The sequence below is a fragment of the Limanda limanda genome, chromosome 11, assembly GCF_963576545.1.
Source record: "Limanda limanda chromosome 11, fLimLim1.1, whole genome shotgun sequence".
NCBI classification, from domain to species: Eukaryota; Metazoa; Chordata; class Actinopteri; order Pleuronectiformes; family Pleuronectidae; genus Limanda; species Limanda limanda.
In genome coordinates this window covers 14,393,553-14,419,098 of record NC_083646.1, presented here as the reverse complement: position 1 = coordinate 14,419,098, position 25,546 = coordinate 14,393,553, and the positions used below count along the sequence as shown (strand labels likewise).

The 25,546-nt window shown below is 43.1% G+C and overlaps 1 protein-coding gene across 1 annotated transcript; it reads left to right on the top strand.

Annotated features, from left to right (window-relative positions):
* The first annotated feature begins 967 nt into the window (after window positions 1–967).
* Window positions 968–24,147, top strand: hdac9b (histone deacetylase 9b). Its single transcript, XM_061081056.1, has 11 exons — window positions 968–1,194; window positions 8,101–8,342; window positions 8,704–8,869; window positions 10,187–10,310; window positions 10,426–10,547; window positions 16,113–16,244; window positions 16,580–16,695; window positions 18,174–18,296; window positions 19,235–19,409; window positions 19,508–19,722; window positions 22,008–24,147. The coding sequence occupies exons 1-11, from the start codon at window positions 1,086–1,088 to the stop codon at window positions 22,353–22,355; spliced, it is 1,872 nt and encodes a 623-aa protein (XP_060937039.1). The 5' UTR covers window positions 968–1,085; the 3' UTR covers window positions 22,356–24,147.
* The last annotated feature ends 1,399 nt before the right edge of the window (window positions 24,148–25,546 follow it).

The following is a 25,546-nucleotide window of genomic DNA, read 5'->3' as shown; positions in this document are numbered from 1 at the left end:
CTGAAAGCATGCTTCCTGAGTAGCAGCACTGCCCTGGATACACACTGAACCCCCCCACACACACTAACACACACATACAGCTAATGCAGTGAGGTTACACTTAAATGAACACAGTGTTCCTTCGCCGTCTCATTTATCAGAGTTGTCAAAAATAGTGTTGCATTTGTTATTTAAATAATACATGCAGCGTTATATTTTTCCCATACATTTTCTTCCCCATTATACTGTAAATTGGTAGTACATGCATTTTCGTGTTTTGTGAATCACATAAGATACAACAGCCATGATTTTCTGCTGTCTCCTTTCACCACATCAAGGCAAATATATGGATCATTCCACCCATGCACCTGAGAGAACAAAACCCCGAGACGTAAATAGAGCGAGTGAGAGAGACTGGTTCCACAAATCAGAGAAGAGAGAGATGGAGGAATCAAGCCTCCATCTGCAGAGAGGGAGTCAGGAGACATGCCTTCTGGCAGGAGCTGAAGAAGACAGCTGTGTTTGGTGTGGTATTTTTAAACGCATCAATGCTGCTCCAATCCCCGTGCCTCGCCTGACCTATTTTTAGCCAGGGCTGGCCATTGTTCTATTTCTGTCACCTGTGGGCCACGCAGTTGTTGATTCACATGCAAATGAAGCTTGCTCCCTCCCCATCTTGCGTTACTTGCCTCAGTGAGGTGCTCAGTACGTGCTACACGGCTTTCCTAGCAACCCGGCTTTTGCATTTCTCCTCAGTCTCTGCTCAGGCACACTGCTGAGGAGAGGCAAGAGCCACAGAGTGGAGGGGAGGCAGATAAGGAAAGCAAAAAAGAAGAAGCCGGGCTCTCCTCCTAACACTGTGTTTAGTGTTTTTTGGACCAGACTAAAGGCAAAGGGGCAGCCTGCTGAGAGGAGTGTGCAGTTGGTGTTATTGCTCCACGGCGAGAGTGGTTTTCTCAGAGGAAGGGAGAGAGAGAGAGAGAGAGAGAGAGAGAGAGAGAGAGAGAGTTGCCTGTTGTCTTGGTCTCTCCCCTGAGTGGCTGAGGGGTGGCTCTTGGTGACAGGAAACGCAAGGCTGGCGATGAGACCTGAGCGCTGAGTGGAGTATGCTGCAGACGATTTACGAGGGCGAGTCAAGTTTCTCCACAACAGACGGGCGCGTTGGACACCAGCAGCTCCTCAACCCGAGCAAGATGCACAACGTGAACAACTCAGGTGATCACACAGCCCGGTGCTCCTGCTCCTCTTGAGGAATCTCTCTCCCCCCTTTCTCTCCCTCCCTCCCTTCTTTTGCATTCCAGTCCCTGTCTTTTCCTCCAGTGCTGAATCCGTCCCCACTTCTCACTGCTGTCTCACATCCTCTGTGCCTCTCTCGCACACATTCACTCCCTCGCTCTCCCACGTCCTCTCAAACTATTTGCGCTCAGCTGGTCTCTCATTCTGTGCGAGAAGGGAACTCAAACCTCCTCAGCACAGCAACGTGGTAGGATCAGGCTCCTCTTCCTGAATCCAGGTATTTACCCCCTGCTTTGTGAACTGTGTGTCTCAGAGGGATGGCTGCTTTTATTTGACACATGTCTTGTGATGAGGTTTTAAAAAAAAAAAAAAGTTCTGTTTATCCTAATCCGACATGCACAAAGAGTGTTGTTTTTCTTATAGAGGGAGGAAATGTGTTGACACTATTCCCATGCTCTGCCTGAAATGAGTCACTGTGAACATGAAAGGAGTGTTGTGTTTTGCGAGCTCCCGTGTCAGAGTACACTTTTCAGCAAACAGGAAAAAACTGTGAGAAAAATACCGAGGGCACAACTGAAAGGTTTCTCCCACCATAGTCACCGGCTGTTCTATTTTTTGACCCAGAGAATTGAATTGAAGAGAACACGACTGACATCAGCATGAGTAACGTCTATTCACTGTATTGACTCAACATGAGTCACACCTTATTTGCTTTGATCTTTCCTTCTCTTCTGGCATGTGGCTATTGATCAATATTTCTTTTATTTCAGAGTTGAAGCATTGTGTTGTGTGAAAAAAAAAGTCATGTGGGCCACTCAGATGAATGACAAAGTGCGTCATGTGAGTGCTAAATTTACTGAAAAATATGAGTTTCACTTCATTATCCCCAATTAGCCAACAGCAAGAGGGCAAAAAAGGTTATTGAACCAATTTAGCAGATTTTCTTCAATTTGTTTTTACTCTCAGCTGAGTATTTGTGATGTAAAAAAATTTGTTAAAACTCACAAAAAAACAACATTCAAATAAAAAAAACATAGCCAAAGTCTGGTTTCAGGCGAGCAGAGTGTGTGACTGAAAATATCTCCAGGCAGTGGGCTGAACGTGAGGAGATTTAAAAAATAAAACAGGAGGATGACAGGGAGATGACACATTCCACCTCTGTCAATAGAACAGGTTCTTTGACTATTGGGCTGCACTGTGTCTCAGCGGCCTGTGAGCCAAACAACAGCTTCCACACCGAGCTCCTGAACCCGGACTCCTTGCTTATTCTGTGGGTCAGCTATTCTTAGGTGAGTTATTTTCAGCTTATGGCATTAGCCTGCTAAGATTAGGCGTCTGTGCGTTATCATTCCATCTCAGCATGCTCCTGATATATCCGCAGTTTGGAACAGGTATTATTAGAAATCTTTGCCCGTTTTAATTTGTTCTTTCCACTGTATAGTAAATCACCTGACAGTGCCTAGCATGATCTGTACAATGTGCTGTTTATTGGGTATAAAGTAAGTGTTGTTTGAGCTGATCATTCATTGTCAGTGTTTTAGGGTATTAATCTTTTCCCATGAATATTTTTTGGGTGAAGTGATCCTTGTTGCATCTAAACACAATATTTGTGCATTGTTGTCTAAAGCTTCTTGACATTTATGTCACGCTGTGCCCCTTTGCTGTTGCATTTCAAGAGGAGCATGAAAATAAAAGGCGCAATGTTTTGATCAGTGTCAGTAACATTAAAGTCCTGACAAATACGGCCTTCAGATGAGCTCTCCAACACGGGGAAATCTAATTAGTTTCTCCCCTGAGAGCAAAATATCATTTAAATATCATGCAAGCTCCCTTCAATAGATACGGTGACAATGCTGCACCTTTCAAGTCCTCTTGTCTGTCCTGTATCTGTTTATCGTCCGTGTTTCAAGTGCTCACTGCTCAGGAGCATGTGCACAATAATACAAAAGAATATGGGATTTTTTCTCATTACCGACTGATCATTGTAAGAATGAAGTAATTTATTGTAAACCATTAAATAAAGATCATATTAAACAAAAAGTCCAAATAAAAAAACAATAGACTTTTTGCACATTTTTTTCCGTTGCTCGAAAGCGCAGCTTTTGTTATTAGTATATGGTAATGAGTGCTTTTCCTCTGGTTAGGGTTTTTGCTGTTGCTCAGGGAGACAATTGACTCTTGCTGTTTAATTTATCAGGAATTGTATTGACTGGGGGATCTGGTGCCAGTATTTGGATAATGATGATGAAAAGTCCAGACAGAGGGACACCAATAGACAGACACTATGTCATCTCCATTGTTTTGCTTGGATACGGATTTACGACATGTCGTGTGTTGTGTGCCGTTGTTGTAAGACACATTTTATTTGGCATGCTGGCAGAGCAGGTAGCAGTCGGACCCCTGGCTCCCCTCAGTGAAAAGACCTGTGGTGGTCTCGGCTCCGCTCTCTTTGTTAGCAGATAGCCTGCAAAGCCACAGCTCTGGCTCAGCTGCAAGGACGAGCCTGAGTCTTAAAAATAAAGACCTGTTTCCTGCTTTAGACATGCCAGCTGCTCAAAATAACAAGGCACTTAATGAGAGACCCAGCACCACATTGCAGTTCGAAGCATCAGCTTATTTTTGCCCTCAAACATCTTCTGTATCTCTGGTTCTATTTATACTGTCAGACAGGGAATTTAGATCAACAACCGTCTCTATGGCACACTAAATGTGCTCGCAACATACATGTTTACAGTGTCAACGAACAGTGGGCCATTGTGTTGACTGGCACCTGCGATAAAAAGTAAACTAATGGAATATTAATCTATGGTCAGTGTCATGATGGGTTCAGATTCACATGTTTCACTGATGGAGCCGCGGGTCCCTGTGTATTAAAGATGAGTTGTGGTTAAGATGATTTTTTGGGAGTTACACTGGTCTTAATTTGTTCAAGAGAAAAGTAGGTAGCCATTGTAACACAGCATTTAAATGCATTTTTATAATTTTTATTTACTGCAAAAGATTTTAGACTGAGCATAATGAAAAGTTGAATAAGCTCAGGTACATAATTCTTTAAATGCAAATATAACTTGCAAAGCAGGGATACGACTATTATTACCTAGTAATTAATTAATGGATAATTTTCCAGGTATACTTTTATTTTATTTCATTCCCACTGTACATTATTATAGGTGTTATGCCTTTCACAAGTAATATTTCTGAAAAACCAACTCTACTTAGCCCAGATCCTAAATATACATTGTTGTATATACCTTTTTATTACAATTAAAATAGCAGATTTGTTTAAACACCTACTTTTCACCACTAAGCACATTTTTTTCCTTTTGTAGAATCTGAGGTGAATATTATTTTAGTTATTCAGTGACATCAAATTGTGCCTCCAGGTGCAACCAAGAGGTGTTAGAGTGTAAGAATAGCTACACCATTTATATTCAGCGGTACAATGTTAATAATATTAACATTTCCTCTTTCTCGCAAGTTGTCAGCCTGTGTTAGTTGGATAAAAAAAGATTTCACTGAAATGTTCACTTCTGCTTTTAAAGCCGGTTAGGTCCAATTTGAGTCTGCATGATGCCTCGTGTTGATGGTGTTTTACTGTGTGTGTCTCTGTATTCCAGACACCTCACGTGTCATAGTAATGTCACTGTGATGTGCATCTATTTTCCCTTCAGGGTGGGAAGACTGCTAATGTGGCCCGAGGCAAATAAAGACCGCCATCCAACATCTCAAATTAAGGCTGTGATTGTCACTCTAACAACCGCCGAGGCTAATGAGAGGCATATCGGTTATAGAAATAAACACTTTGGGGACACTGGCGGTGCGACGCTGCAGTGGGAGTGTGGTCACAGGCCGTGAGTCACTCAATCCCCCTCTGGCTGGCCCTCCACAGGGAGGAATTTGGGCATGGGGCAGGGTGCTTGTCGCACCCTTGTGCTAAAAACAAATTTGGGACCTGTCATTCATAAATCTCTTGTTTACCAGTGCCTGGAGACACTTCTGTGCACTTTCCACCAATCAGGAGACGTCTCACTTTCACCCGGAATTAACTAGTCGGATCACGGGACATAATCACCGATCCAGAAGTGTTTGGCTCTTCTTCTTCTTCTTCTTAGAGAGTGATCATCTCAGAATTGACCCAAAAGTAACATAAATGCAACACTGCGCTTTTATTTTTGCCCGTGTTAAATCAAGCAGGCGGCCTCACAACTCTGACAGACTTTCGCACATTGTCTATATAAAGACCCTGCTCAGAAAAGCATTTATATTTAGCCCTAGTTACTGGTGGTTCCATATTCTCCTCTGCCTGAGGAGTATTTTTGTAGTAAAGACACCGTCGATTTCAGTTCCAGGTAGTTTTACGGTGCATTTGACTTAAATGCATCAATTGTAAATTGGTGGCAGCAGATATGAAGCTCTCATGTGTCCTGAGTACAGTTCAGACAATGTAAATTATGACAAATGGAGGTTGTAAATGATACGTTGGCTACAGGCTTCACCAGACCCCAAACAATTGTCTCTCTAGTCTCTAGCTTTTGGACCTTATTATGTTCCCTGCTGTCTGACACGTTGGACGGACAGGGGACAAGAATAGAACAGACCCACGAGGCTGTTGTGGTTTCCTCAAGGGCCATTTCATACAGCCCTGGCTATCAAAGGTTGCTTAAGCTTCCACACTCCTCCTCCTCCTCCTCCTCCTCCTCCTCCTCCTCCTCCTCCTCCTCCTCCTCCTCCTCCACCTCCGCATCCTGTTAAACCACTCTCTGTGGTTTTTTGATGGTGGCTCAGCTTGATGTGCCGATCAAAGTGGAGATCCTTAATGCCAGTCGCAGTGAGGGTACAGAATGAAATATGAGATTAGTTAGATATCACGGTGGTGAATTCTCCGAGGCAGCAGGTGTGTGTATGTGTTTTTTTTTCCCTTTTTTTTGTTGCTATATTTAGGTCCATTAGGGAAAAGTATCACTAAGGCTGCCCGACTCCCCATGGGTCTCAACGGTTCACAGGTCCATGGCTGCCCCTGGAACAGCCAAAAAAGAGTAATTTTTCAAGTACTTATAAAATGAGATTAATATTCCCTGTCAGGAGAGAAGGGTCTGTTCTACAGGTGCCTGTTCTCTGCGCCTGTCGAGCTGCTGCCCTCGTCTTGTCATTTGATTGGAGCTGTTTATAGAACATAGAGAGAAGGATTACAGCACGGGTGTCCCCTGTAGCTGTCTACACCCTTTGAAGGTGTTTTAGGAAAACTTATCATATCACTTTCTCCAGAAAATGTGTGTGTCTACGTGTGTGTGTGTGTCTGTGTGTTGGAGGGTTTTGTAACGTCCCTCTCTGCTGGGGACTCCTTTCTTATATAAGAGCTGAAAAGCTGGTATAATAGTAAACATGTCACATTGCCACTGTAGGCAGGAGATGACATGCAGCGAGACTCGATATCTGCAGGATAGGGAGACGTAATTATGTCGCCACCGTTGCCATGGCAGCGGCAAGTTAGGGTGGTGGATACTAGGGTGTGGGGGTTGTCACAGACCAGGATTGCGCCACTTGCTTTTATGCTTCTATTTATAATCATCACCGCCGCATACACATGGAATGGTGGCTATGAAAAACAGGCTACACGACAAAACAAACGGGCGCCGGGGAGCTTCACGGCATCAGCACGCATTAGGGCGCTGTGTTTTAATTGATGGCTACACCCAGCGTTAATACTTCTTCTAATTGGTACTTTTATTATAGTTCATGAGGATGACTACATAATAGGACAAAGTAGATTGTGATCACATGAACATGTAAAGTGTGATGTGTTGCTTTATTGTTGTGCTTCCAAATAGCAGGTGGTGTCGTAACAACGTGTTTGCTCTCTTAAATGTGACCCCTGAGAAGATTAAGGCAATGAATGCACTCAATAAATCTCCCTCCAGCCACTGGAATTTTAAGCAGGGTTGAATATTTCTGTGTTCTCCGAATCGATGAGACGTTTTACAGTCTGAACAGTGCTTACCCATCCTTGAATGTCACACCATGATCGGCATAACCAACATGTCATTTTCTTTTCAAGAATTGGACATTTTGTTCAATGACTTGTTAAATAACTTTTTCTATATGTAAAAAGGGTTCAAAGATGTGATGCTTAAAAAGAAAAGCGTGCTGGACACAGATGTGTGAAACATACAAAAGAATAATGTACAAGTACTGATCATCCTCGGTGGAACTGAGTGATGAAGTAGCTCTGTCTCTGTTGCTCTTAACTGGAAATCGATTTTCTCTGTGGAACAGGCTATATATAGAGCGCAGAGACCAAAGGGATGCCCTCTCACTTTGTGTCAGGCAATTATATTTAATGTAGGTAGTTGTCAGAGACAAAGGCAGCTCTTACCAATGCACACATCCGTACTCAGAGACGAAAAACATCGCAGTATCATGAATTCATAAACACACGCGGGTTCACAAACGACTTGGACTTAAATCATTGATGTTGAGAAGGGATGTCGGCATGATGTTCTGAGGACTCCCTTTATTTATTTATCAAACAGTGGAAAGATAGGATTTATGTAAATACTTAAATGACCACTCCAACGTTTTCGTGCCAAATGTCCATTGAGTTTGTTATACAGCTGCTCCCAGTGGACTCTTCTGAATGATGGGATCGTGAGTGTGTTTACAGTAGGCATAGTAATTACAGGTTCCTGAGGATCATGGGAGAGAGCGATTATCTCTGAGCTTTCTTTCAATCTCTCCTTCATATTTAATTTTACATTTTTAAAACTCAATGTTTGTTTTTTCCTGTTCTTCCTGACTCAACCTAAATTGTTGCCTGATTGGGACTGATAAAAAAATAAAGATGCAATTCGGGACTGACAAATCTCTTTTCCTCTGCTTTTCCCTCAGTGGACATTAAGCCAGAAGTGCCATTGGCTGTGGATCCCCTATCTCCATTGGACCTGCGCACAGACCTGAGAATGCTGGGGCCAGGCTCGGACCCAGGACTGTGGGAGAGGCAGCTGCAGCAGGAGCTGCTCCTCATTCAGAAGCAGCAGCAGATCCAGAAGCAGTTACTAATCAGCGAGTTCCAGAAGCAGCATGAGAAGTTGACCCGTCAGCATCAGGCTCAGCTTCAGGAGCACCTTAAGGTCAGCCTTGCATTGAACAGCTGTACGGACGGCAGCACAGCAGCGAACGTGGCAGAACAACACAACACTGCAGTGTAGAAAACAGCAGAGCACATCACAGCATGGCATAGTGCAGATCAGTGGAAAAACATCATGGCTCAGGACATTACACAGTGTCGAGAAGAAGAAAACTCTCAACACAGCAAGGCAGGGTGTTGAGCAATACATTACAGCACAGCATGGGCTCTGTTTTTGCAGACAAGTACAGATACGTCCATCACAGCAAAACAGAGACTGCAGAAGTTCTTAGGAGCCACTTTTGTTTTAAAAATACATTTATCAGTGTGCTTCATGCTGACTCGAGGCCTGCGTGTTTCCTCAGCTCCAGCAGGAGCTCCAGGCCATGAAGCAGCAGCAGGAACTTGCCGAGAAGGAGCGTCGTATGGAGCAGCAGCAGCAGAACCAGCAGGAGAAGGAGCAGGAGAGGCATCGGCGAGAGCAGCATGTTTCCAGCCTGAACCTCAGGGGCAAGGAGCGCTCCAGAGAGAGTAAGAGCTTGACACCGCCACCGTCACCATCTCCTCATCATCAGGGTGGAATTAGTGATTTTGACAGCCCGAGGCAAAAGCAAGCATGAGGCATTCGAAATCGTAACCCTCAACCTTTCAATCATCTTTTTAATGCATTTTCTTAGAGTGGGGCCTGAGCGAAATATGCACAGAACAGCTTTAAGTATGGTGTCCTGTAGCTGGATGTTGCACTGAATGAGAAAATACACAGTATACATACAGAGTTATACACATATTGTTATATCATCATGATGATTTACGAATATTCAGAGCCAGCACCAAAAAACAACTGATTTCCCCTTTTTATCTTCTCATGCAACAACCAGTATATAAAACAGTTTTCCAGTCATATGTTAGGATTATCATTGAGGTGCACATTGGCCTATGTTGGCACACTGGCTATAATTGAGCCATGAAATTATATTATGTTTTATTGTAATAAAAGGGGTGTTTTTAATCACTGTATTTATTTGCCATCTGGCAGCACTTTAAGACCACCTATTCTCCCTGACCAGGACTAATTACAGTCTCAGGGGATTATATTCAGCTGTATAGCTGTAAATAAATAAATTAATTAATGAACGGTTAATAATTCTCCCAGTGCAGGATATTAAATTTGTCAATATTAAAGCGTGTCAATATTAGATGTGACTGTCCTGCAGGCAACCTGGAAACAAGGCAAACCACAAACTTGAAATGATCTTAACTCATCAGGTGAAGAGAAATATACAAGGGTAAAAGTACGATGATGACACGATGGTACTGAACTGGAACATTCAGCTGATGACATAAGGTTGCCCGGTGACATTTAAGCCTTGAATTTAAGAGAACATATCTCTCAATAGCTGATCAAAATAGATTCAGAGAGTGATTCATATCTGTTTTTACCTTATAGCTAATAATAGACTAGATATAGGACTTTGTCGGGTCAGGTAATATGAAACTGTGCCCTGCAACTGTAGCCGTCCAGTGGGAAAGAACATCGCTCGGCAGTATCACTTCAGCAGCTTGAAATTTATATGGTGCTTTTAGGCCACTAGGGGGAGATGTCCCTACATAAGTGGTGGGTTCTGTTTTAGGAGAGATTATAGAGAAAAAATACGGAATTTGGGGGGATTGAGGACAGTTTTGAATTCCAGGAGTGATTTAAATGTGAAATAGGGAAACAGATGATGAAATCTGTGAGTTACGGTAGCATAGAAATTAGATTTTTAAAGTTATATTGGCAATCAAATGTAATGAGTCATAGCCCTAGGGTGACCCCAATCCCTCTGGTTCCGTCTTTTGGTCTCACAGGTGCAGTGGCCAGTACCGAAGTGAAGCAGAAACTCCAAGAGTTTCTGTTGAGCAAATCAGCCAAGGACCTGGCCACTAATGGAGCAAGTCATTCTTTCATGCACCACCAAAAACTCTGGTACACGTAAGTACTTTTAGTTGTTTTGGAAGTAAATCAAAACAGACTGTATTTAAATCACATGGAAATATTCTGTGGTTTTTATTATAATAATATATATCGTTGTCATTTGTGTGATCAGGTCTTCTCACCACACATCACTGGACCAAAGCTCTTCTCCTCTGGGCGGCACATCCCCCAACTGCCAGTACACTCTGCCATCACCCATAGAGAGCAAGGACGACTTCCCCTTGAGGAAGACAGGTTTGTTAATTTGCACGCATACACACACACACACACGCATACACACACACACACACACACACACACACACACACACACACAAACACACAAACACACATACAGCACAGACAATAATTCAAACACCTCCATATATTAATGTGCACAGACACACGGTAAGGTATTTCATTATAAGTGTTTTAAATGATGCTGTGTATTATTAATTCTCCATTTACTTCGCTGGGTTTTTAATATGGTGAATGTTTATTTGACCTGTGTCAATCAAAAGGTCGCCGTCCTCCATGAGTATTTCCTGAGGTTGCTGATGACCTGCTAATGACATCAGTCAGGCTCACTATGACCCCGTGCTCCCTACTCATTCCTCCAGGGCTCGACACAAAACTTTCATAAGAGGTGACGCATGCCAGAAACGTAACCTAAACCTGCCTTATTCCTATTTGGATTATTCCTAAACATACCAGCCGAACACGGCCAGCGACGCAGTCTAATCACGTGTTTTCGCTTCACAAGTTGAAATCTTAATTACTGTTATTTTTACTGAAATTATCTCGCCATTATTTAAGGGAAACCACATTTGTCCCTATGTTACAATAACAAACCAGGCTGCGAGGCCCCCTTTGAACTCCTCGGTGGTGAACCTGAGAATTAAAGCAGATTAATTTCTCCTGAGTTATGGGCTTTAAAAACTATTTTGAAACGACGCAGGTTTCCACCAAAAAGCAGCTCCGGTTTGTTGGTTTAAAGTCGGAGGAACCCTTTGGGGACGACTGTGTAAATAAGAATAATTCCTGCCTCTCTTGGTTTGCAAGTGCTCGCCAAGCTCCAAACTTCATAATTGGGCTGTGAGGTCACCAAATTGCATTATGATCCTTTCCCTTCTGTGTCTCTTGTAATTACAGCGAAAAACAATTATACTTGTTGAGTTATTTAACTACAGGCCTGTCACGTTGCGTGTATACAAAATTTAAGGATCAGGCAAAGGAATTATATCTTGTAAATTAAAGTAACTGCATGGCAAGACTAAATATCAGAAAGGTAATGAAAGCTGTGGCAGCTTTTATTTATTGTAATTTCTTTGAATCATACCATTTTGCCACAGAAATACCTCTTTTAAAGACATATATTTACACTTTTGAAACATACTGTCAGACTCACAAGTGTAATAACCTGTTGAAGGCACTTTTATGAAATAACAGAGAGACTGTGTATTGCAGCATTGTTTGTCTCACCCTGTGAAAAAGCAGGTTTAAACAAACAACAGCTCTCTTCTCCTCAAACACAACATTTTTGTCCTTTCATTCGTGGTTAACTCATCTCCCCAGTGTCTGCGCCCGACTCTGTTGCACTGATAAAAAACTATTCCTTGCTCTTTGAATTCCTGAATCTATATGTGGTCATTTCCTGCTCCAGCCTTCCTCCCCCACTTCCTGTCTGTCTTCATTAAAGTCCTCTGAGAGCTTGGCACGCGAGGGGGGGGGGGGACACACAAAGGTAGTGTTGTTTCCCCAAGCCACTGGCCGTCGCTGATAGCTGATTGGCAGGTGTTTGCCGGGTTAGGATTGGCACGGGCAGGATGAACCTGGACGGGACTGTTTGTTTAAACAAAGATAGTTCTCCGGTGCTCCGGCGTGAAGAGTCCCACTGCTTAATTTGGCCAAAGGGCAAAGAATCATCTCTCTCAGGTCGAGTCTGAGGTTCACACTAAGGTCTATGATGTCCTGTGTCTATGGCTTAAATAAGAAATCTAGCTTTGACAGAAACAAATTTTATTCAAATAGGTATAATAGTAGTATTTCCATCATTTTCCTGGAAACAGGAAATAACGAGGACACATTTTTCTCTTTCTGCTAAAAGTAACAGTTTGGTTTTTTGATAACCTTTGTGACAACTTAAAGACATAATATGTAAGAATTCTTCATTAAAATGTCTATAAATGACTAAACCTATGTTTTATATGTTGTCCAAAATGTGTCCAACAATGTTCTTTCCCAGAGAAACCCACAATTTTATTTAAGGTAAAAGGATGTTTAGTCGCGCCATATAAGCTTTACCTGTGCCTTTGCTGGAACTAACCAGTTTGCCAGTAAGGCTGTTTTTCCTTCCACAGTTTGTATTGGTCACACGATTATTCTTTGCCATTTGCTGCGTACCGTGAATAAAACGTAAATACATTACCTCATGATTTGCCCCTGAGTCATAAAAGGCAGATTTTCATCAGCAATGATGGTGAATACAACAACTCATGATCCCACACTGTTTCACAAAGTCCTCAGACTAGATGTATTGTTTTGATTGTGAGACCCCTAGTGGCTGAAGTAAAATTTTGTATGTAAAATCCAGCTTCCAACAATGTTAAGCAGAGTAATATAGAATACAAATGTAGAGGACAATATAATAGCACAGAATACACATATTTAATCGGTGGAGATGACACAACTATGAACCAGCTCTGAAAATACAAATCTAAAGAAACAATACGTGTTGTGATCTCTTTATACTATCAGTTGTCCTATTAACAGTGAAATGATCTTTAAATACACAGAACAGCTGGGACAGCCTTGGTTTCATTTCCCCCCGCAAACAAAAAGCTGTTTGAAGAGTTTCACGTGATGAACTTGTTTACTTGGTATATCCTCTTCAATTCTCTTCCAGAAAACCAGAATAGACCGGACCAAGGCCGCGCTGTAGTTTGTGCCCAGAATAGTTGCAGCTTAGCAGTAAGACGTGCGACCCCCTCTCTGGTCTTGACCCAGTTGCCAAATGTGAGCGTTCGGCAGGTGCAGGAAAATATTTTCAAAAATAATTCGGCAAAGGTAAAACTGTAATATAGTGAATACCAGAAACATGAATTATAGAATAGAACGCATGTCTCATGGCAGAGAATATCTAAACTATGAGAAGCTGTGAATAGCTTTGGTTACAAATGTTATATTTTGTTAAAATAAACTGCAACCAGCGAGCATTAATTCCTCCATTCATTTAAAATCATTGCTGGCCTCCCATAACACACACCTCAGCTTTCCACATCAGCAGTGTGTGCAGGTCCAGGCTCGAACGGACACACAGCGACATCAAATTTCCAATTCTGATTAAGTGGAGATAATCTAACACATTACTGGACAAAGCCTCCAGTCCTGCAGCACCACTTCTCAATGTAACAAGGTGATTGATTTATGAGCGTGGCGTATTGCAGTGCAGGCATCACTGTGTGTTTTGATTATTAACCGAGAAGCCGCAGCAGAGGTGACCCAGGTGTTCTGTGTCTGTGGCACGTACTTCGCCGCTGCCATCATTGCCTCCTGTTGCACCGTGCACCAGAGCATTTTTTTCCATGGAGACCAGTGAGAAAGTGTTTGTTCCTGCGCTGCTGTCTGGCGTTCCCGTGGCGACCAATTGGGATGCGTAGCTTGGTGGCAGCAGTGTGTAAAAATAGAAAGCAATCAAGGCAGCGGGGCGTGAAGCAGATTCATACGACTCCCAACAGCGTTTTCTCTCCATTTATCTCTCCTGCCTCCTTTCTTCCTCCCTCGCTCGCTTTCATTCTACCTCACACCCACAGGATTAGAGGTCTGTGCCACGTATTAGGGAAGAAGGTTTTCGCTGCTTTTGACAAAAGCCAGAAATAGCCGCATCTGGCCCACTCTCCTCGCTGTGCCCCATCCCTGCTCCCTCCTTCTCTCCCCTGCAGTGCACCCACGTCATAGCCCCACTTCCGTATGTAAAGCTGTATGTTGTACACATTGCGAGGGAGACTTATTTAATTATTGATTGGAGCTAAATAATTGAAACAGGTTGGCTATTGTGTAATAACAGGTTTACATAATTTGAAGGCAGCTCTGTGCAATGGCTTTCAGTCAGAGGAGCAGCTTATCCATTCTGCCTCTTTATTTGAGTGTGTAAAGCTGGCTGTGGGATTCCATGTCCAAAGGGTTGATGGGAAGTCCGTATGAGACGTCCTGACCAAGTGACTCACTGTCACTGAGACTAGACGGGAGCACGACCCGGCAGCCAGGCACAGAAGAATATACTCGCTTTTATATAACTGATGCTCCCAGTATTTATAATTCATTCAGCGATTTGATTCAACCTCCAGTTTTTGCCAAACAATTTGCATAATATAATTTTTCCATCTCATCAGTGACACACATATTTTTAGACGATTTTATTGAAAATTGATTTTTTTATTAGACATTTAACCACCCTGAAGCTCTCAGACTTCATGTCCTCAAAGATTTCCTTAATGTAAAGTGACTATGTATTATGCAAGGGAATCAATGTTCTGTAATATTGTCTAATATTTAGACATTATCTTATGTTATTGTGCAGGATTTACTTCTTCACATACTTTTGAATCACATTTTATAAAGGCAAGTTAAAGAACATAATAATAACAACAAATTCTGAAATGTGTCATAGCTAACAGAGTTCATCATAATAAACAAAAAAAAGAAACATATCAAAAACAAATACACCCTAAACAACGACGAACAAGTAATTCATATCTTTTGGGATCAAAGCAAGCAACATAGTACCAACAATAATCATGATAATAATATGGAAGCTTGAGAGCATGAGGAATAAAATACAGTTCATCAAACTTCAGGGATGGTGATAATCAGTTGGGTGTAACTCATCAGTTAGTGTGCAATTGGGGCGAAGGACTCTGTGAAATTGACGAATTGTAAAATAAGAGTTAAGAATGAAATTATCTAACGTGAGACATTGTGCGAATATTTGACAAAAACAGCTCGTATATCAATCGTTTATATCAGTTAAAAAGTCTAAAAACAAAAGGTCTGTTGGGCAGAATATTACATCAGCTTCTCTGTCAACACTGACGGACTGAGTTTGTAAGTCTGGATCAGTTCAGGCCAGGGTGTGTGTGTGTGTGTGTGTGTATGTGTGTGTGTGTGTGTGTGTGTGTGTGTGTGTGTGTGTGTGTGTGTGTGTGTCTGTGTGTGTGTGTGTGTGTGTGTGTGTGTGTGTGTGTGTGTGTGTGAGTCTGTGTGTGTGTGTGTGTTTGGACGGTATATTCGGGTATCTCTGTTTTGCATTAGGAGTAGTGGGGGGGCGTGGGGAGAGCCTGAAACATCTGCCATGTTTTTGTGTTAGTTTAACTGTTGCTACTGTATCAGACTGTGGTCACCAGGGCGGCAGGTAGCGGACTCCTTCACTTAGAGCCTGTGTGTTGCTCAACCTAATTTAGTCCAGATGAGGTGGAAATGGGCCCGATCCTGACTCATTTAATTTATCTGAGACCTTCCCCCGAATTTTACTGAAACTCAAATCGTTACACGTCAGAGTGCGACGACGTTGCTGATGTTTTCACTGATTTATAGACTTTATTTTATTTCTCGTCTAGTTTCCTCTTATTTTTACGATGTTACTGTTTTCTTTGATAATGTTTGATTTCATTCGGGCTGAATAAAAGGATATGGTTCAGCTCTGTAAAAATAGACGCAGAACACACACATGATCGGATAATTTATTTCCATTTGAGATATATCTCAAACTCTAAAACTGTAATATGAGACATGAAGTAAAAATATCTGTTTCTTATGTTTCCAGCCTCTGAGCCCAACCTGAAAGTGCGATCCAGACTGAAGCAGAAAGTCGCAGAGAGGAGGAGCAGTCCCATGCTGAAGAGAAGTGAAGGAAACATCATGGCTCCGTATAAGAAGAGGGCCCTGGAGCTAATGGGTGTGTACAGTCTAGAGATAAAATTATATTCTTTCTGAGAAGTATTTTCCATGTGTCAAAATGCAGAAAAATGGTCACCATCTCATTATCTGGTGTTTAAAATGCTCTTTGTAAACAAGCCTTAATCTTAGTGTTATTATTGCAGAACTGGACCATAATCAGCAATTTTGCAAAGCAGTAACATATAATGGTCATCGCACTTCAGCGTTAAGACAGAAACACATTAAACTGTTGTGAGGCTGCAGCTGTTATGCCAAACCTCTCTCTCTGTGTGTGTGTGTTGTGTATAGAGAGTGAGCATTCACACTGTGTCTAAACTCCTTGATGTTTCCTAGACTCTACACCCACTAACAGTGCCCCTGGCTCCGGCCCCAGCTCTCCCATAGGGGCCTCCAGTGCCTTGGGGGCTGAAAATGGACCCTCCTCTCTGCCTACTACCACAAAAACTGAGGTATGTTTGTAAATCACCAGCGAAAATAAAACAAGAAAGCTTAACTTCTGCCGTCCTGCACGGGCATCGTGTAATATCAAAGCTATAATTGTATGTCAGGGCAGTAAATGCCTGTCTGTCCTTCTGCTCGCAGCTATAAAAACAGCCTCTGTGTGTTACACTCCAATGAAAATGGCTCCCCACACTGACATTAAAGAGGCACAGCTTGACCCGCATGTCTGATCACTTGCGTAAAGATGACACATTATGCAGGAAAATAAATGGACTCTAACAATGTTAGGGTTCTGAAGACAGACGGGAGGGAAAAACGCAACAATAAAAAATAAAATCCTTCGCATTTCTTATGCACTAGTTTTTCTTTTTCCAGATGTGCAGTACAATCAGTTTTAAGTTTTGCAAAAAAAAAAAAAAAAAAACATCTTTAGTTTGGCTATAAGGTTGCTGTTGGCTTGTAGTGGTGTTTCTGTCATTGGCCTGGCTGCAGGCCCGTTCTGAGTGGTTCTGAGGCGTTTCCCAATAGATTCATGGCTGAGCTACAGACTAGAGCTCCCTTTGGACCGAGCTCACAAAGCCAAGCATTATAGAGGGTGGCAGATATGACACATCTCAGAACAATATTAACAGAGCAGCTGTGTTTTCCTTAGCCATTGCTGTTTACTCTCCCAGAGACCTCCAGCGACACAGAGACGGGTGAGACGCCCCGACACCGGGCTGAGGGCTGAGGCTCGGGGAGACAGACGAACCGCGGAGTTTAATTGATATCCCAGGCGCTGGTAGCCAAAGACACCCACACGCTTACAACATAAACACACAGGATTGCTATTGTATCGGGACAAGCCGAGGCTCTCATGAAAGTCACTGGTGGACCGCGGGGCTGCCTGTGGACCTCATGCCTGTTGCAAAAGCAAGGCGTGTTTATGCACCGTTACATTAGGTATCCTTTTTCAGAGGGAACGGGTCCCTCGGGTCAAATATGGGCCGGATATCCACATACAGGTCACTGAGAACTGGTAGGGGTTGGAAGGATAAACATGGCTGTTCCAAAACCACATGCTGGCCCGCTGCTCTGCTGGGTACAGGAAGTATGCCCCAGTGCTGATGTTCTCTGAGAGAGTAGCCTGAGGGCGGGGACCGCAGAGTCAGGAAAGGCAGCAGGCGGATCGGGGCCTGAAGAACTGAGGGGTGGAGTGATACATTCAGACGTTTGGATTGTTTTGTTATGGTGTATCGTCCTCAGCGGTGCCATTCTGTGACGCTCCAGGAATCTTCTGCTACCTGCCACTCTTTCCTATCATCCATCATAAAAACTCAACCCTTTCCGTTTCGCGTTGAGGACGACTGTTGCTCTTCATAGTGCGTTAATGTTTAGGCCGCTGCTCATGTTGCCTTTCCAATTTCTCTATTGTGGGATATCTAAATCTGTCACCTCCTCCTAAATCTCTCTCTCTCTTGTGCTGTGTCCTGTGTGTCTGATCCAGAGATGGCCTTCACAGCCGATATTATTCCGACCAGAAGGCTCTGTGTCCATGCTGAGCTTATACACATCTCCCTCCTTACCCAACATTTCCTTTGGGCTTTCGACTTCAACCTCGCCCATTAGCGTGAGTACAAATTTTGCAGACATTCTCATATAACCCGTATGTTTACTTCAAATTTCCTTAAATACACCGGTTTAGTTTTTCACTGGTGCAAAGCATTTCAGCTCAGTTTGAAACCTGCCATCAGTGGATGTCTGGGGGCTCCGTACGCCCGCAGGTCTCTGACCTGTGGCCTCAAATGATTTTATCAACCTTAAATAAATATTGCTCTGCAGTGTCTTGTGTCCAGCATGTTTTTATCTTCCCTTATTACCTCATTCATCACGGTTTTAAGAAGTCCAAAGCCACTCAAGTGCAGCTCCTGATAACACAGCACATGATTAATCATCATTTTAGTTCTCTGGCACATTCCACAGAGGCCTGTTCATCAGCTGCACCAACTTCTCACCATTGATGGACTTCAGCATGAACTCATTCACAAAAAACAGCTGATTTATTTGAACTTGGCTTGTTAACATGAACAGATATAATTCTTACAAACTGTTATAAATTAGAATGGCCCTCAGTAGAGTGCATACCTCAGCCAAGGCCCAACAGTCCCTTACTATTTGGATCTGCACCACATTGCACACACTCATAAATATCAGTTCCCTTAACATGCTAAACTTTTCTTTTCACCATGAGCCATGAATTATTATCTGAAAAATCAACATAAATAATGATAAATTATGATCATATCTCTTAATGTTAAAGAATGTTTCCAAATATTGTGGATCCACCCCCGGATCCATATCAAAATAGAATGTGTTGTTCTCTGACCCACACCACATTCTTCCAAATTTCTCGGTAATCCATCCTGTACTTTTTGTGTAATCCTGCTATAATCCTGTTTACTAAGCGACTAACAAACACAGATTAAAACCTCCTTTGTGGAGGTTATAACCAGTCCTAATGCACAGGATGTGTAAAGTCAATTAACAAATAACTTTCTCCTCTCTCAGGCTGCCATGTTGAAAGACAGATCAACAGAAATCAGACATGGGCTGCCTGGGAACCTCATGGGCCCCGTGCCTCTTCAGTCAGGCCTGGAGTCCAAGGTGAGCCCCAGTCACCAGGCTCTCCTGCAACACCTCCTCCAGAAGGAGCAGATGAGGCAGCAGAAGATCCTCTCCTCTGGTAAGTCTTCCTGCCCTGTCTTCAAACATTACATCACAGTGTGTTCTCGTGATATTCTGTGAAACAAAATAAAATATTTATATTTCTTTCTTGTCAAGGCCCTGGCTCCATGTCGTCTCACCCTCAGTCCCCTCTGGCCATGAAGGATCGCCCCTCCAGCAGTCGTCCTAAACTACCAAAACACCGGCCCTTGAACCGAACCCAGTCGGCTCCACTTCCCCAGAACACACTGGCCCAGCTTGTCATCCAGCAGCAACACCAGCACTTCCTGGAGAAGCAGAAACAGTACCAGCAGCAGATCCACATAAATAAGGTATTGTGCTGTTCATCGATATTCAAAACACAGGGGAGGGTTTTGACTTTCAGATTGCTTCTTGCAGCATTTTTGTATTCCATTCCAGGTCTCCTGAGAGATCATTTTACTGCAGGGAGTCTGATTTAATCATTTTCAGCACACAAATGCTGATCTATTTTTAGCCTTTTGTAAAAGCATCTGTGGAAGCTCGGGTTTACACACCCGGGCCCGAGTCTGTTCTTCCCTGGAATCCTGGTGTTTTTCTGCGAAGCAAAGAACTTCTGCCTGACTTCAAATGGGGAAGAAATGCTTCCCCTGCACTAATTCTGTTATCATAGCTTAAGGCATCAGTGCTTTTCAAATGCTAACTCTGTGAAATTCAATTCAAGCTAAGTTCAAATGAAGGAAAAGTGCCCAGAATACATTTTGTTCCTCTGTGGCAATATTTGTGTTTCTGTACGCCAGCCGAGGTGACCTCGCTTTACACAGAGTGTAATTATTCTGGTGAGGGACGTGTGTGAGGTGGCAGACACTGTGAAAGGCAGCATTGTGTGAGCTCACATACTGATGTGTCCCAACGCCGGGTCTTGATCGAGCCATGGGAACCGTGGAGCCGCGCTTACCTGGAAGTAATAAAAAGCACAAAGCAGCACAAGCACACAGCGAATCGTACAGTGCAGACACGACTGTTTGAATTCCTGTGTAACACTAAAAGTGACCAACGCATGTCACTGCTAGTCAAACTGCAGCCGAAGTTCTTTTTAAATATCGGCTGCGATGATTGAAAAGTACTCGACACTGTTCACTTGATTTGAAAAGAGCTTTGGAATAATTACGACATCTTGTCCAGGACGACGTGAACGCGCGCTGCTGTGATCACTCAGGCCAATGAGATCGCGAGCAAAGCCTCTTTCAGTGGAGGTTATAAATGGCCACTAATCAGGGATGAGCCTTCAGTGTTTATTGAGAGGGATCGCCAAAACATTGCCCTAATTAATTTCCTAGCAGAGGCTTGTCTGCGGTTGTTTTTAAATGTCCTTTAGTGTCTGCAACAGTAGGGGGCACTAATGGAAATTTACAAGAGCTTAAGGATTTTAAGAAGAGGTATGAACATCGTTAGCTAATGCCAAACTAAGGAGGCTAATTCTTGTAGCTGAAGGGATATTTATACAAGGCCTACATTCTGTAGACAGTAATGTTTGTGGTTACCAGCTGTTTATCAGCCTGCTCACGGAGCCCCCTTGTGGTCGAGTAATTGTGTCACGGCACAATATCAGTGGTGATAATTATTTGACACTATTACTCATTATCATTATATTAAAATCTAGCTGTCAGCTGTGTTTTAGCATCTAAGCCCAACCCGGAGTACGATCCAATGTTTTAAAAGAGTTTTCATGAAGGCATTTTGAGGCGGTTATTTTTCACCTAGTCCCACGTGCATCTGAAAGTCGTAATAGATATTTCAGATTTTTGATGAACAGATGTTTTTCAAAGCATAGTTTGATGTGCTTGCAGATACAGCACTGTGTGATGCAGCACTGTGTGATTTGCTCTCTTGAAATCCTCTTAACAGGTCTATAGAGTGCTGACAATCTGTTTGCTGAAGAACCTAACTACAGTTTACAGGAAGTAACGTCGGAAAATACCTTGTACATTCTGACCCCTATTTTATAAAAATAAAACAAGTGAGTGACACTAATCCACTTACCTGGGGCAGCAACCTTTATTCCTCGCTTATTAACCCACATATAGAAGCAGGAACAACAGCTAATCTGCTTCCACTCTTAAACCTCCTTAAAATATATTTTTCCAAAGCAACGAGACTCGCTCTGCGTCACTTTGACGTTTCCCTTTGTCTTATTAATAAAGTTACAATAGCTTTATTGAATGCAGATATTCGGTTGCCATTTCCTGTGGTTGTGTAAATGTCAGTTTGGGTCTTTTGTGTTTCGTTCCATTGTGAGAGCAAGATTACATTTAGCAAAAACAAATAACCTAAAAATGTGTCATATCTAAATGTAAATGTGACGCATTTGTAGGTTATTTATATTGTATATATATATGTATATTGAACTCCAGACATCTAATTTTAAAAAAGCTCATTATTATTAAATGTTTGTAAATAGACAGAAAATAATTGAATGTGGGCTTTTAAATGGTGAGACAAATCCTTGTGCTGATCTTTGTGTGTATTTACTTGTGTGTATTTCTCTCTCTTTACGTGAACTTGCTATTTTAAGTTCCCTGGCTGCATGACACCATCGCTGACGTGGAGTGTGTGTGTGTGCGTGTGTGTTTTGCAGCTGTTGTCCAAGTCCATCGAGCAGTTACGTCAGCCCAACGCGCACCTGCAGGAGTCGGAGGAAGAGCTGGAGGAGCAGCAGCAGCAGCAGCAGCATGCGGAGCAGATGGAGAGCATGCAGGAGGACAGGCTGCCCCCTGCAGGAGTCATCCGGAAGCACACGCTCAGCAGCAGCAGCAGCAGTGGCTCCAGCGGCGAGCTCCCAGACGCCCACTTCGGGGTCATCAGGGTCAAGGAGGAGCCGGTCGACAGCGAGGACGAGGCGCTGAGCGGTCAGAGCCTGGAGTCAGTGCAGAACACCTATCTCCACCAGGTCAAAGGGAGACTGGTGATAAGAGCCATGATCTGAAGAGGGAAGAGGAGGAGATCCCACACCCGCAACATTCGCAGACAAACAAGTCTCTACAAACATCTACATCCGAGAAACACACACACATACTGTACACACACACACACACACACACAGGCACACACACAGACACACACACAGCAGCCATTGCACAGTAGGCCAACTCTCCCTGTCACGACCCCGTCTCACCCAGCTGCAGCCTCGCTCGTCCCACGCGCTCAGACTCTCCGTTTGTGATCTTCATGTATTGATCTCTGTAAAATATGTACGTTTCACTTTTCTGTGTATATAATACGAAAGAGAATCTAGACCGTTCCTATCCAAGAGCTGCTTCGCTCATCGAGTGACGACCCGTTTCATGTACATATGCTGTGGATTTTAGCATCAACGGTGATTTCTTGAGGGAAGGTTGAACAGGTGTACAGCTGCAAAGAGCCAAGTCATGTTCCCGTCGTGTACATTTTTTGCCATGAAATATTTGAAGGCTCTTCTATCCGCGATTTACCACAAAGTCCTGACGGCATGTTTACGAGTTTGAAACACTACATGACCCGTCGTTCTCGAAAAATATGTGCCGATGTTCCTTGTTAAGTGGTCTCAGTACTGTAATAATGGAACGTCCGCATTAGAGAGAATGTATACTTTAATCCTTTAAACAGAGGACGCTCCCTCATGGCAGACTTGGGAGCGATATTGCCATTGGAAATAAGGTCCGCTGCTCATATTGCAATTTGAAGGATAAAGCACTAAATCCTTGCTTGGGTGTGCAGGCATCTCCCGACACATCCCGAGTCTCCATGTCTCTCTCTCTCTCTCTCTCTCTCTCTCTTTGAGCAGAGCCAGGGCCCTGTGCGCTAAGCCCAGCTCTCCTCCTTCTCTCCCTCTGGGTCCAAATCAAAGCTCGGGCCGGGTTCCTGCCCGGCTTTCAGCAGAGGAGTCAGAGAGAAAGAGAGAATGAGAGGGAGAGAGAGAGAGAGAGAGAGGGCCGGGCAGGAAATGCCTTCTAGAAGCCAGGAGTTGGAGTGATTCATGTGTGCAGGAATGTTGAGAGAGGAGGACCTAGGGTTGGAGGAGTCCAAGGGGCCAGGCTCGAGAATTGATTTACTGTCAAGACGAATTACAAAGTGAGTGGGGATATGGTTAAGGGAGTCCTTTTTAAAGGGAATCGCTTCCTTCGTATTCCCTCGTGGCATGGTTACCTCAATACGCAGGTTTGATGTTACTTCAACAAAAAACAAAAAACAAAAAAAACCCACCCTGGATGGGACCTTGCTTCTTCTTCTTTCTTCTTTTTTTTTTTTTTTTAAGCCTGTTTTCCCCCCTGAAAGTGCCCATTGCTACATGTATACTCTGTCTTAAAGTGATCAATCAAATGTATTGCATAGCTGTAAAACTTCCAGTTTCATTTGTACCGTCAAACTCAATGTTAAAACAAAAGAAAACAAACCCCAAAAAAATGCTAGTATGAGGTTCTGTGTGTGGATCCATGTGAAAATCAAAACTGTTTGTCTTATACTGTACATTCGAGATTGTCCGGCCGTAATGTTTTTAGTGTAAGTAAACACAATCAGAACAATGTGAGTCCTGTTCTCTCGCTCCCTTTGATTCGGTCGTAACGAGAACCCCCCCCCCCCTTCGCTGTCGATGGGTGTGTGTGTGTGGAGGAGGGGGGGTCCTGTTCATGTGGTCTGTTCATAGCAGTTTGCAGTTTTTCTTCTCTTGTAATTTTTTTGCCTTGTGTGATTAAGAATCTTTTTCTTTTTTAAATAAAGTTAATTTACCTCTGACAGCGTCTCTTGCCGATTTGTCACTTGTGTGTTTGCGTCTCATTTTGCTGTCGGGCTGAACACACCGTCCTGTAAATTCAAAAACAACGCTGTCTGCTTATATAGAAATTAGCGTCTCGAGTGTTCTGCCCAAATCATTAGCTCGGCTTGCCTTTCCCACACTGGGTCCTATAACCCCGGCTCTTCATATATTTTTTTTTTGGGGGGGGGGGGGATCTGTGTAACCCTTTAAAGGGAGCTTAAGAGGCTTTTAAAACATTTCTTTGATGTGAGTGAGCGAAGGTTCCTCATGGCCGCATTACAGCAGTCAAGATAAGGTGAGCTCGCGAGTGGGTGATATATGACTTAAGCGGAGACTTTCAAACCGAGCTTAAGCAATTTCACAGCAAGCTTAGGTCATGGGACGTGCGTGATATGCTCTACACGCAATGATGACACTGGAAAAGTTCACTCATGGTCTAATGTTGCTGTGAGAGCATTTTTTTTAAATGGAGAAAGCAACCAAATTATGATGGTAAAAGACTGTCCTATGAGCTGTTAAAAGTCCAGTGTGTACGTTTCAGGTGAAAGGGATCTATTGTCAGAAAATAAAATAATCCTATTGATATTTTCGACAGTTTTTTTCATCTAATTTGTAAGAATTGTTGTTTTCTATACCCTAGAATGGGCTATTTATACTTTATATTTACACCTGGAGCGGCTCCTCTCTACGGAGGCTGCCATGTTTTTTACATTAGTCCAAACTGGACAAACTAAACACCTCTTGAGTTTTTATGACAACTGAACGCTTCCACAGGTTCTTTCAGGTTTGGAAAGGGAGGGTGAGGTGAGAGGTTTTCAGCTGCAACTTCACCACTAGATGTCACTAAATTCTACACACTGCACCTTTAAGTGAACGGCTCCATACGAGTAATGGTTCAAGACTTATTCTATATAGTGTATTATATATAACTACGTATTTAATCCAAATATGAACCTTTCAGTGGTGTTGTGTTTCTGCACATTAGGAGGTATTTGGGTTCAATTAGACACCGACTCTTTCTAAAGTAGATTCCATCTGTCTCGGGCTTCAGGCCCTTGTGATTTTAAATGAGCTGTTACAAAGGCAGAGAAAATAACGAAGCCCGAATCCATCTGCACGGCCCCTCCCCAGCTGTGCACAGAGCCAGTTGTAAAAGCAAACAAGCATTTTTTAAAGGTGTAAGGAAGTACGGACGACATAAGCCCACTTATTTCCTCTAAATGGATTAGAGCCTAAGTGAGGGAGCCTGAGTTTTATCGCCTACAGTGCTGTGAAAATAGACGTTTGGATGCAGTGTGCACGTACATGAATGAGTGATGGATGACGGCGATGAGGACTTTGCAGAGTCTACATTCTCAAGGTTGCAGCTCAGATGGCTTCAT